Source organism: Dendrobates tinctorius, unplaced genomic scaffold, assembly GCF_039654945.1.
Source record: "Dendrobates tinctorius isolate UK_male_01 unplaced genomic scaffold, ASM3965494v1 ptg000103l, whole genome shotgun sequence".
NCBI lineage: Eukaryota > Metazoa > Chordata > Amphibia > Anura > Dendrobatidae > Dendrobates > Dendrobates tinctorius.
In genome coordinates this window covers 2,204,338-2,217,707 of record NW_027361771.1, presented here as the reverse complement: position 1 = coordinate 2,217,707, position 13,370 = coordinate 2,204,338, and the positions used below count along the sequence as shown (strand labels likewise).

The following is a 13,370-nucleotide window of genomic DNA, read 5'->3' as shown; positions in this document are numbered from 1 at the left end:
TTTATCTCTGTATATATCTTTTGGTAATAAAGTCCTTTGCTTGAATAACTATCTTTAGTCTTTTACTGATGTTGTCTGCATCTTGCTTGTTATAGTGGTTTGAAAAAAACACTATATTGTAATCCGAACGCTGCTAACTTATTCTTATTATTCAGTTGATTTCCGCAATTAATGCGGCCCGAACCGCTACACGCACAGACTCCGTTGAGGTGTCGTTTCGAAGCCAGCGTCCACGAGTGGTGTGCTAAGTATTTTTCGTGTCGATCGGATTTGTAGTTTTTGCGCAATTTGCATTAGAAAATTTTTTTTCCCGTGTTTGGAATGCATTGTCTCAATGCTTTTCAATGGGGAAATATTGCCACAGACAAATCATGCCCTGAGGCGATTGAAATGGCAGTTAAGCTCATTGATATGCGCAGGCAGACCCAGTTACTATGCCAACGCCTACGAACGTCACATGACCTCTCCAGGACAGAGTTTCTGGCAGATAATATCAGCTCTTAAAGCGAAACCCACAGCACAAATGCAAATCTAGCTTCATCACATGACGCATGCCCCTGAGAGAGAATGTGCGCCAAAGTGGATTTAGAAGCCCAGTGAGCCAAACTAGCTCTTAAACGGCCGATGCGCCTAAGTGGTTCTTAAAGGGCCGGCGCACCAAAATGAGTATTAAAGGGCCGACGCACCAAATTGAAAGCTGAGTGACCCCAGGCTCCAAATCGGAGGCTGAGCCACCCCGCCCACCAAATCAGACCCAGAGTGGCCCCGCCCATCAAATCAGACCCAGAGTGGCCCCGCCCACCAAATCGGACCCAGAGGGGCCCCGCCCACCAGATCAAACCTAGAGGGGCCCCGCCCACCAAATCGGACCCAGAGGGGCCCCACCCACCAAATCGGACCCTGAGGGGCCATACCCACAAAATCGGACCCTGAGGGGCCCCGCCCACCAAATCGGACCCTGAGGGGCCCCGCCCACCAGATCGGACCCTGAGGGGCCCCTCCCACCAGATCGGACCCAGAGTGGCCCCGCCCACCAAATCGTACCCTGAGGGGCCCCACCCCCACAAAATCGGACCCTGAGGGGCCCCACCCCCCCAAATCGGACCCTGAGGGGCCCCACCCCCACAAAATCGGACCCTGAGGGGCCCCAACCACAAAATCAGACCCTGAGGGGCCCCGGCCACAAAATCGGACCCTGAGGGGCCCTACTCACAAAATCGGACCCTGAGGGGCCCGGCCACAAAATCAGACCCTGAGGGGCCCCACCCACAAAATCGGACCCTGAGGGGCCCCGCCAACCAAATCTGACTCTGAGGGGCCCTGCCCACCAATTCAAGCCCTGAGGAGCCCAGGCCACCAAATCAGATCCTGAGGGGCCCCACCCACCAAATCAGACCCGGGGGGCCCCACAGGCCAAAGTAACCCCTGAGATTCACCCACAGTTGAAACGGATCCTGATTTGAAAGTCTTGCAGGGGCAGCAGTCAAGTCTCTCTTAATGGGGCAGCCCGGGCAGCATTTCAAAGCACTATCTGTACTTCCTTCAGGAAATACACATCTAGTTACATTTTGCTTTTACCATTCTTTTTTCTTTGATGAACTTTAGGGTCTATTCTGTCAACCATGGCTGCGGTGGTCTCTTCTGCCTCTTGTCTTTCTGGCCTCTTCAGTAATAATAGTCTTTATATGTGTCCATAATTATGCAGGCTTTCTTTCATCTGTGTACAGTGATATCAATCTTTTGTGCAGAACGTTCCAAATAACTTCAGGTACATTGGTCAAATGAAAGTTGGAAATGACATGTCTAGTCCGTTCACTCTTGAATCTTTACTGTCAAAAGTTCATGACTAATTACACAGTCAGCTCCTGACCTTTTTGTGGTAATGATCGACGACCTCCATCTTTGGACCATGAAATATATACGGACCATGAATTACACCTGACTGGACCCTGCACGCCGCAGGTGCATAACTATTCTTCAATATGCAGGTTACAAGATAAGCACTTATATTAGCCTGGTTGCATGTAACATCTGTTTTTTTGTGCTAATCTGGATTACATGAGATTGGTAAAGGGGGATTTCAGGGGTTGATGATCTTGATCTCTCCATATAGGAGCCGAGCAGCTTTCCAGCAGAACCACTTTCAGATACAGGCCTCCAAAGCATGTTGGCCTGGACTTGACAGGTCCTTCTTTTTGCCTTACTGTTTCTGACCTAATTATATTAATAATCAGGTTGACTCTGATCTTTTCAATTCTTCTTGTCAACAGGGTATGTTGCTATACAGTCTGACACAGAGTGTTGATTGGACTGTCAGAAGTCCAACTAGAGAATTCCGGTTGCTGTTGCTTCACTGGGACAGTTTTGAACCATGAGGCCCAGTATGTGGCAGCTCTAATCCGGAGAGTATGGCACTGCCTCCTCCATTCAGTGTGGCGGGGAGGAATGCTCGGCTGTGACTCTAAGTAACAAATTGGTGACTCAAGGACTGTGAATAAGTGAACGATTCGGTGACTCATATTAGTCCCACCACTGAGAAATACAAACATCTCCTCTTTCCTGCTTAAAACAATAAATATAGGAATTAACATTGTATTGGTGATTATCAGGAAAGGAAGAAAAGCTGCAGTGCCTCCTGTTCCCACACACTTGTCCAATCCCTGCTCAAAGGTCACTCTGCCTGCTCCACACAATAACTTCAAGGCGCTCAATTATTATTCAAATAAGTATGTCACGTGGGGTTAAATACTGCACCCCCTCCCTCACAGAAGGCCTGTTCTAAGAGTGCAGCCGAATAGTTAACATTTTATAGTAAAGTTAAAGTTATTGTTCACCTGCTAAATATTATTGTAGGTCTGGAAATGTATATTTATTGGGGATTTTTTATATTGTAGAATGGAAATGTGGCATCACATAGATGCTAGTGCTGGATTTAAAGCTAAAGTGTACAACATTTATCTGTCATACCAATACAGGAGTTCAAAAACTAGTTTTTCAAGGCAAAACTACTCCATTCTTTGGAGGAGTTTTTATTTTCCTGAAGCGCTTCATGGAACAGTTTTCAAGAGTTATAAAAGAAGTTTTTTTTCCTAACAATTTTTTTGTTTCTTTTTTTTCTTTATTCATGGCTTAGCTTGGAACGGAGTTCATCAAGATGCTTTTCCGAAAGTGACACCACGCGGTTTCAAAACTTTCAGGAAAAAAAAGATAATATAAACCCCAAAGTGGATTTCCTATAGATATTAATAGGAAGGGTTTCCCAAGCATGTATAAAGAGGATTTTGGAACAGTTCAGTTTCAAAATACTCTGTGTGAACATAGCCTGACAACTTAATTTCAAGAGAATTTTGGAGAAGGTAAGGCTGAAATAGAAATTAGTTCAATAACTAATACTACTTAGAAAGTTCAAACATTGATATTGCCATATAATATTCATTATGACAATCCACACATATAACTGTATTGGAGCAATATACAATAGATCTGAGTTTTATTATTGATTTTCATTGGGCTTAAAAATATTTTTGTCTCTGGGTGTTTGTGCGTATAGATAGATACAGTGTATATAAAATGTATGCATACATTTGTTAAAATGCCAGGTTTTATCATGGAAACAAAATCAAACCAAGAAGAATGATATCAGAGGTTTTTCCACCTTTAATGTCTCCCGTAATCTGTACAATTACACTGAAATCTTTTTGGGTGAAAAAAAGAAAAACAGTTAAAATAATGGGATTGCATAAATATGCACACTCTTAAACTAATGCTTTGTTGAAATACCCTTTCGATTTATGACAGTAGTCTTCTTCTTGGTCTATCAGCATGGTACATCTAGAATTGGCAGTCTTTGTCCCTTCTCTTCCTTGCAGTAGTACTCAAAATCTTTCAAATTGCAAGGACATCTCCTTTGTACAGCGCCCTCTTCAGGTCAACCAAAATGTTTTCAATTTTATTCAGATCTGAACTCTGGCTACTCCATTCCAAAACTTTGATCTTCTTCTGGAGAAGCCATTGTTTTGTTGATTTGCAGGTATGCTTAGGGCTGTTGTCTTGCTGAAAGGTGAAATCCCTCTTTAGCTTCAGTTTTTTTAGCAGAGGCCTGAGGGTTTTGATGAAAAATTGACTGATATTTGGAACGATTCATAATTTCCTCCATCGGTTCATAATTTCCTCCATTTTGACTAAACCTCCAGTTCCAGCTGCTAAAAAACAGTACCAATCATAAAGCTTTACTGTGGGTATGGTATTCTTTTGGTGATGCGCAGAGTTGGCTTTGCTCCAAACATACCCTTTGGAATTATGGCCAAAAAGTTCAACCTTGGTTTCAGCAGACCATAATTCATTTTCCAACATGCTTTTGGCAGACTTGATGTAGGTTTTGCCAAAACATAGCCTTGAGTGTTTTTCTCTTTACACCTGTAATGATACTGTACGCTATGACATAAGGTTCCCTGAGTATTACACTGCAGATGAGATTTTTGCCTGTCAGTAGCTGCGACCCCCCCCTTCTGCCCCCACAGCTCACACACATTGCAGCTCTGTGCCTGCATCTGTAACAGGCCACCAGACACTTCCTGTGCCAACCTTCCCCCTCCCCAGCTAAGGAAGGTTAATTAGCAGTGGAAAGACTTTCCTTTGTCTGAAGAAACATGTGCCCCCGTCGATATATATGGGAGATAGTAAAATGGGCGTAGCTCGGACCCCGTTCGCGACACAGAAATGAAACAGACATATCTGCGACATGCTCTGATATGGCTTCACTATGGTGGTTCTAGCTAAGTTCTAGCCCCAACAGAACCAGAGAAATGGTGTTCTCCTATCCAGAGTGGAATAAACAGCTGGTGTTTGGTGTCATTGCAAAGCTAATTTCAATATAAGATGAATGATGGTTCTGCCGATACTCTGCTAGTTTCTCAAGCCCAGATATGGTGGTAATAAGCTTTCCGGACTCACATCTGCACTTTGAGCAGGAGGCGGACCATTACCAGCCAGCCCCTTTAGTGAGGTCACAAACCCTATGCTATAAGGTATTCCTTCCCTAAAATTCAGTCATTCAAGCTGGAGATTCCATGCCAAAAGGATCTCAGATGAGTGGAGATGTTTGGCTCCGCCTTCTCCCCACATGGTTAGCCTAAGACCATCTAAGCACATATACGTGTTAATTTCTGTTTTTAAACCCGTTTATTTTATATTTGCATTGTACATATCTAATGTCTCAACTTTGTAAAATCTTTTATCTCTGTAAACACTGCCCGTCTCGGGAATAAATTGTAATGTTTTTAGTCTGTCTTCATGCTCTAGAAACAAATTTACGTGCCTTTAAGATAATTACGCTACTGAATTGGGTTGGCTTCGAACCCCTCTATTAAGTTTATAAATTAATAAGAGAAATCTGGAGCTGGTGGCAATGAAGTGTGGTCTGGGTCCCAGGTACTGTTGACTGTGACAGAAAGGGATTTTATAAGCTAATTGGGTGGCTGCGGCCAGAGCATTTTAAAATTGCCTCACTGTAGCGTGCCGGGTGGCCAGACCTCATTGAAGCAGCCGGCCGGCGACCAATTATCCCAGGTGTAGTTCCCTGACTGACCTGAGGGTAAGGGGGGTGCCGGAGTGCTGCGAGTTCCAAAGTGGAACTGAAAAGTTTCGTGAAGTATTGTGGGCAGTGGTGGGACAACAAAAATAACCCCCCTGCGGTAAATTGTTAGGGCAAGACTAGCTTGCTGTTTTTTATCACATGTACCAGCGGTGGGATAACTAAGATAGCCCCCCCTGTGCCTGTGATAGCCGTGTGTTGGCAGTACGTCAAGTCCCTCCGTCCCTGACATACCAGTGTCAACGGCGGGATCGTGACAACACCACAGGTCAGACCTATGAAAAATATGGAAGACTGTCGTACTTTGCAGTACCAAAATGTTGAACCTTGATCCCTTCAGTCCATAATATATTTTCCAACATGCTTTTGGCAGATTTGATGTAGGTTTTGGCAAAATATAGCCAGACTTGAATGTGTTCCTTTGTAAGAAAAGGCTACCATCTTGCTATTCTACCCCACAGACCAGACATATGAAGAATATTGGAGATTTTTGTCACATGCAACCGATACTTGCCAGAAATTCATGCAGCATCTTTAATATTGCTGTAGGCATGTTGACCAGTTTTCTTGTCTTGAAAAGACAATTTTTGAGGTATGTACAGGACTAGGTAATGTCACCATTGTGCCAAATTTGAGCCATTTCTTGATGACCATCTTCAGTGTTTCATGGTATATCTAATGCCTTGGATATTTTGTACCCTTCTCCTGACTAAAAACTTTCAACAATGAGATCCCTTTGCTGTGTTGTAAGCAGTTTACGGACCATGGCTTCTGCAGTAAAATGCATCTAAGAAAATGTCAAGGAATCCTACTAGAACAGCTAAATCTTATATGAGGTTAATGTTTAAAATGAGTGTAAACATGATTGACTAATTGTGAACACAACCACCACCTGAATTATAAGAGGGTATTCACTGTTATGCAACCACATTATTTTAGTTTTGTTATCAAAGTGCAGGCATGAGGAAGTCTGCGTCTATGCCTGTGACAGATTGCTGATCTGTCACAGTGATCTGTGATGTGACAGATCAGCGATCTGTTATAGGACAGTTATGTCCCCCCTGGGACAACCTAATAAAGTTTAAAAAAAAAAAAAAGTGTAAACATAATTTTTAAAAAATCACTAAATAAATTAGAAAAAAAATAATCTATATTCCCAAATAAATTCATTTTTTGGAACTAAAAAACAAACAAACAATAAAAGTACACGTATTTGGTATCGCCACATCCGTAACGACCTGCCCTATAAAACTGTCCCATTAGTTAAACCCTTTAGCGAACCCATTAAAAATAAAAAACGAAGCAAAAAATAATGATTTATCATACCGCCGAACAAAAAGTGCAATAACGCGCGATCAAAAAGATGCATATAAATATCCATGGTACCGCTGAAAACGTCATCTTGTCCCGCAAAAAACGAGCTGCCATAAAGCGTCATCAGCGAAAAAATAAAAAAGTTATAGCTCGCAGAATAAAGCGATGCAAAAATAATTATTTTTTATATAAAATTGTTTTCATTGCATAAAAGCGCCAAAACATAAAAAAAGACATAAATGAGGTATCGCTGTAACCGTACCGACCCGAAGAATAAAACCGCTTTATCAATTTTACCGCATGCGGAATGGTGTAAACGCACCCCCCTAAAGAAATTCATGAAACGCAGGTTTTTGTTCATTCTGCGTCCCAAAAATCGGAATAAAAAGCGATCAAAAAATGTCACGTGCCCGAAAATGGTACCAATAAAAACGTCAACTCGTCCCGCAAAAAATAAGACCTCACATGACTCGGTGGGTCAAAATACGGAAAAATTATAGCTCTCAATATGTGGTGATGCAAAAACTATTTTTACAATAAAAAGCATCTTTTAGCGTGTGACAGCTGCCAAACATAAAAACCCGCCATAAATAGTAAATCAAACCCCCCGTTATCACCCCCTTAGTTAGGGAAAAATAATAAAATTAAAAGAAAATGTATTTATTTCCATTTTCCCATTAGGGTTAGGGTTAGCGCTAGGGTTAGGGCTGAGATTAGGGTTAGGGGTGTGTTGGTGTTAGGGTTGGAGTTAGAATTGGGGGTTTCCACTGTTTGGGCACATCAGGTGCTCTCCAAATGCAACATGGCGTCGGATCTCAATTCCGGCCAATTCTGCATTGAAAAAGTCAAATGGTGCTCCTTCCCTTCCAAGCTCTGCCATGCGCACAGACAGTGTTTTACCCCCACATATAGGGTATCAGCCTACTCAGGACAAATTGCAAAACAACTTTTGGGGTCCAATTTCTCCTGTTACCCTTAGGAAAATAAAAAATTGGGGGCAAAAATATCATTTTTGTGGAAAAAAAATGATTTTTTTATTTTCACGCCCGGGCGTTATAAACTTCTGTGAATCACTTGGGGGTTCAAAGTGCTCACCACACATCTAGATAAGTTCCTTAGGGGATCTAGTTTCCAAAATGGGGTCACTTGTGGGGGGTTTCCACTGTTTAGGTACATCAGGGGCTCTCCAAAAGCAACATGACACCCGCAGACCATTCCATCAAAGTCTGCATTCCAAAACGTCACTACTTCCCTTCTGAGCCCCGACGTGTGCCCATACAGTACTTTTCTCCCACATATGAGGTATCAGCGTACTCAGGACAAATTGGACAACAACTTTTGGGGTCCAATTTCTCCTGGTACATTTGGGAAAATAAAAAAATTGGTGACTAAAAGATCATGTTTGTGGAAAAAATACGATTTTTTTATTTTCACGCCCAGGCATTATAAACTTCTGTGAAGCCCTTGGGGGTTCAAAGTTCTCACCACACATCTTGATAAGTTCCTTGGGGGGTCTAGTTTCCAAAATGGTGTCATTTGTGGGGGGTTTCCACTGTTTTGGTGCATCAGGGGTTTTCCAATCGCGACATGGTGTCCGATCTCAATTCCAGCCAAAAACGTCAAATGGCGCTGCTTCCCTTCCGAGCTCTGCCATGCGCCCAAATAGTGGTTTACCCCCACATGTGGGGTATCAGCGTACTCAGGACAAATTGCACAATAACTTTTAGGGTCCTGTTACCCTTGGGAAAATAAAAATTGGGGGTGAAAAGATCATTTTTGTGGAAAAAATGATTTTTTAATTGTACCGCTGTACGATATAAACTTCTGTGAAGCCCTTGTGGGTTCAAAGTTCTTATCACATATCTAGATAAGTTCCTTGGGGGGGTCTAGTTTCCAAAATGGGGTCACTTGTGGGGGGTTTCCACTGTTTAGGTACATCAGGGGCTCTCCAAACGCGACATGGCGTCCGATCTGAATTCCAGCCAATTTTGCATTGAAAAAGTCAAACAGCGCTCCTTCCCTTCTGAGCTCTGCCATGCGCCGAAACAGTGGTCCCCCCCCCCCACATATCAGGTATCAGCGTACTCAGGACAAATTGCACAATAACTTTTGCAGTCCAATTTCTCCTGTTACCCTTGGTAAAATAAAAAAAATTGAACCTGAAGAATTTTTTGTGTGAAAAAAGTTAAATGTTCATTTTTTTTAAATATTCAAAAAATTCCTGTGACGCATCTAAAGGGTTAATAAACTTCTTGAATGTGGTTTTGAGCACCTTAAGGGGTGCAGTTTTTAGAATGGTGTCACTTTTGGGTATTTTCTATCATATAGACCCCGCAAAGTGGCTTCAAATGTGATGTGGTCCTAAAAATAAAATGGTGTTGCAAAAATGAGAAATCGCTGGTCAATTTTTAACCCTTATAACTTTCTAACAAAAAAAATTTTGGTTACAAAATTGTGCTGATGTAAAGTAAACATGTGGGAAATGTTACTTATCAAGTTTTTTGTGTGCTGTATCTCTGATTTAAGGGCATAAAAATTCAAAGTTGGAAATTGCAAAATTTTAAAAATTTTCGCCAAATTTCCATTTTTTTCACAAATAAACGCAAGTTATTTGAATGAAATTTTACCACTAACATGAAGTACACGAGAAAACAATGTCAGAATCACCGAGATCCATGGAAGCGTTTCAGAGTTACTACCTCATAAAGGGACAGTGGTCAGAATTGTAAAAATTGGCCCGGGAGTTAACGTGCAAACCACCCTTGGTAGTGAAGGGGTTAACGCTAAGTGCACATGTTGCAGAAAATTTCTGTTCAAAAACCTGACTCCCTTCCCAGAAACTGCACCTATTTTTCCGTGGTGGTTTTTGCGCTTTTTTTGCGTTTTTTTCCGCAGCTGTTTCAAAACACATGGAAAAAGCCAAAACCGCGGAAAAATCCGCAAAATTAATTAGCATGCTGCTTTTTATTTTACCGCGATGAGTTTTTTTCACGGTAAAAAATGCATCAATGTGCACAAAAAGTGCAAAATGCATAGAAATGACTGGGTAGCTTATTTTTAGCGGTTTTATAGTGAAAACCTCTAAAAAAACGCTGTGTGTGAACACAGCCTAACTGTTTCAAAACACAAGTCATAAGTAACAACGTTAACAATACAATAATTAAAGCAAAATGAGACGACCCTGCTCGTGAGAGCTTCCAATCTACAATGAGGTGGGGGAGATACAAAGTCCAGGTGTGTATTTACAAGGATGTATTTACAATGATGGTCCAGCCATCTTGAGGGAGTGAGGGATGGATGGAGATAGTGAATGGGCTACACATGCACACTTACACATAGAATGACTTTGATTAGTGAACGTTATAGGCCGCTCTGAACAAATGTGTTTTGAGGGAGCGCCTGAAACTATGCAAATTGTGGATAGTCCTGATGTCTTGGGGTAGAGCATTCCAGAGGATTGGGGCAGCACGGGAGAAGTCTTTGAGTCGGGAGTGGGAGGTACGGATTAGTGCAGAGGTTAGTCGAAAGTCGTTTGCAGAGCGCAGCGGTCGATTAGGCCGATGGACAGAAATGAGGGAGGAGATGTAGGGGGGTGCTGCACTGTGGAGAGCTTTGTGGGTGAGAACAAGTACTTTGAATTGGATCCTTGTGACTTTTGAAATAACAGTATAAAAGTATGCACCATTACGCTCCAGCTTAGAGCGGACATTAGTATGGTGAAACAATCATGCAACTCCTTAGTAAAACATGATGCACACTACCTGATCTCTGGTTGTTCATTTGTATTTCAAATATTATTATTATTATTTTTTTTTTTTTACACGTTACTGAATATGCTCAAATATCTAGAATTGTCATTTCATAATAAATCTATAAAAAAAATGTTTACTTTATTTGCTAATTCTAACTTTGAAATACATTTTGGATAGATGTTTCCTACATTAAAGGTTAAAAGGCCCACATCAGCGGGGCCACTGAGCTCAGTAATTGGCTGCAGTGGTGAGCTGTAGACGTGGTGGTACCACTGCATACAAAACACAAGGACTGGAACAGAAGCAAGCAGCTAAGGTGGGGCAAGGTGATTAATATTCGTTTTGCCGTGTCATCCTCGTTGAGATGCTGCAGCAGCTGGGTTTTGTAAGGGTGCCATTTGTGAGTAGCTAATATCTGCCGAAGGGATGTTTGACTGATGCCAGATCGGCACGCTGAATTTGCAGAATTTGCAGAATGGGCAAAACAAAAATTGGAACAGGACCCTCAGTTTACACAGAACATTATGTTCAGTGATGAGGCAAGCATTTTTGGGTGGGCCATTTATATAGATGCACCTAAATAAAATGGGAATGGAGACAGTTTTCTTGCGTAGGGTGTCTTGCATTGAAATCTGCTGCAATGACCCGGGTACTGCATTCACCAACCATCAACACAATTTCTATCCGCTCCTCACGTGTTAACCTCTGTGACATGTCAATGGCTGTAAATAAAGAGAAACTTGTAAATAACCTATGAAAAAATAAAGTTACATTAAAACCAAGCACGCCATTGTTTTTCTTGTGAAATTCTCACAAGTCTCATAAGTCTCATAAGTTTGATGTGTCACATGACCCTCTTCCCATTGGGAAAAATGAAGTTGCCGACTTCAAAATAGCCGCCATGGTCACCACCCATCTTGAAAAGTTTTCCTCCTTCCATGTACTAATGAGCCACAAACAGGAAGTTGATATCACCAAGCATTCCCATTTTATTTAGGTGTATCCATATACATGGCCCACCCTGTACAACACCAAAACTATACTTATCAAAATGCAAATGAGTAAACCAGGGGAACCTACTTATTAAATTCATGCTGCCCGAACCACGTGTAGCATGAATCAGAGCCTGACTGTTAGATTACAGCCAGGTATGTTTTACTCTGAAACGCAACAGCATCCATTGTGATCCCTGGCTGGATTGATTGACCGGGGTCAACATCGTAGCAGTTACGTCTTTCTCTAAAGTCACCGGACAGCTTTTAAATGTACATTTATTACTGCCCTGGCATTAAATAAGTGTGAAACTCATGATCATCAGTACAAAGTTATGCAAAATATAAAATGTAGCGCATATGTTTTATGACACATTGGTCATTGTGGTCAAATTCCAACAAAATTGCACTTTGTATTAGCTCAGAGTGGTTGTAGGGACCTAAAAGTGTCACTTTTACAGGTCTGCAAAAGCTATCATGTATCGCCCAGCATTCAGTGTCAAGATCAACTCGGCATAGCTGTTCTCTTGATCCAAATACTGCATTCTGGGCAGGGGGAGGATGGTTTCATTCACTGTTTTGCTTTTGTTCTCTCCATGCCCCCCCTTCATGCCTCCACCTCCCCACTAACAATCATTTTTTTTCAGTAACTGTGAACTGAAAGGCTGAGGGCTGAAATCTCTGTCACTTCCAGCATTATCCTACATGGGTGTGCAGAGAAAGTGAGAGGGATCAGATGAGGGGGAGTTCATGGTTAGGGGGAGGAATGATTGTTCCTGCATTGTACCTGCCCTCCAGGTGTGCTCACAAGTCTATGGAATGTCAGGGACAGCAGAGCAAGGTCTGAGTCACGCACAGGCGTCCATAAAACTCCTTTTTCTCTCCCTCTCTCTTGCACTCTCCACAAAAGGGGAGGGAAGGACCTGTCCCTCCTGCAGGAGACTGAACTCCAAATTTTCTCTCTGGACCTTGTTTTGAGTAGGATACCATCAACCGTGAAGGATTACAAAAGGGCAAAGCGGAGAGTTGGCATACCTTTAGTTCTCTTCTGCGCAGGATCACAGTCCCTGGCACATCAAATTCAACCTTTTGGGATTTAATTCTCTACCGGATGAAACTTGTTTCTGGTAAGTCAAATGAAAAAAAATATTTATTGAAACTTTTCATTTTTTTTCAGCCGTAGGATGTAATCTAACTTTATTACGTGTTAAAAATTAACTACTTCTAGGTGGTTGAGAACAAAGTGCTAGCCTCAAATCTATAGATAGGCAGTGCCGCAGGCATACAAAGTCTAGAACAATGCGCAAAAAATGCAGGAAATCTAACAACAAAGGTGTCAAGTTCAAAGAATACAGTCAGTCTGCCCAAGGCTGAATGATCAGGAAGAGTCTGTTATCTCAGATGTTAGGAAAATGAATATTTGCTCCAAAAATTGACTTGTTTTTCATCATTCTCAATTTGCTGTTCTAATATTACTTTTTTTCTCACTCTGATGAGTGACGCCCGTCACTTTTTAGTTTCTTGAAGTGAATGGGTTAACAGAATATATCACCATATTGCTGACTTGCACTGTTAGTGATGCAGCGCTTAGTTGTAAAGTTTACGGTCAGCTATTACACCACTGCAGTGAACACTTAAAGAAAGTTAGACTATATCTTCCATGAACTTATGACAGTGGCAGAGAGTAGGGAGAAAGCAGTCCATCATTATGAATGTTAG

The 13,370-nt window shown here is 41.9% G+C and overlaps 1 protein-coding gene across 4 annotated transcripts in view; it reads left to right on the top strand.

The window, feature by feature from the left end:
* Nucleotides 1–12,336: 12,336 nt before the first annotated feature.
* ITGB4 (integrin subunit beta 4) overlaps nucleotides 12,337–13,370 on the top strand; it is a 91,150-nt gene continuing 90,116 nt past the window's right edge. For 2 of the 4 annotated variants that reach the window (XM_073587936.1, XM_073587933.1), the window contains exon 1: nucleotides 12,338–12,778. In XM_073587936.1, the coding sequence (XP_073444037.1) occupies nucleotides 12,763–12,778 (16 nt within the window). In that variant the 5' untranslated portion in view covers nucleotides 12,338–12,762. Of the gene's footprint in view, nucleotides 12,779–13,370 lie in introns of all 4 variants that reach the window. The other 2 variants (XM_073587937.1, XM_073587935.1) reach the window with 2 other exon arrangements.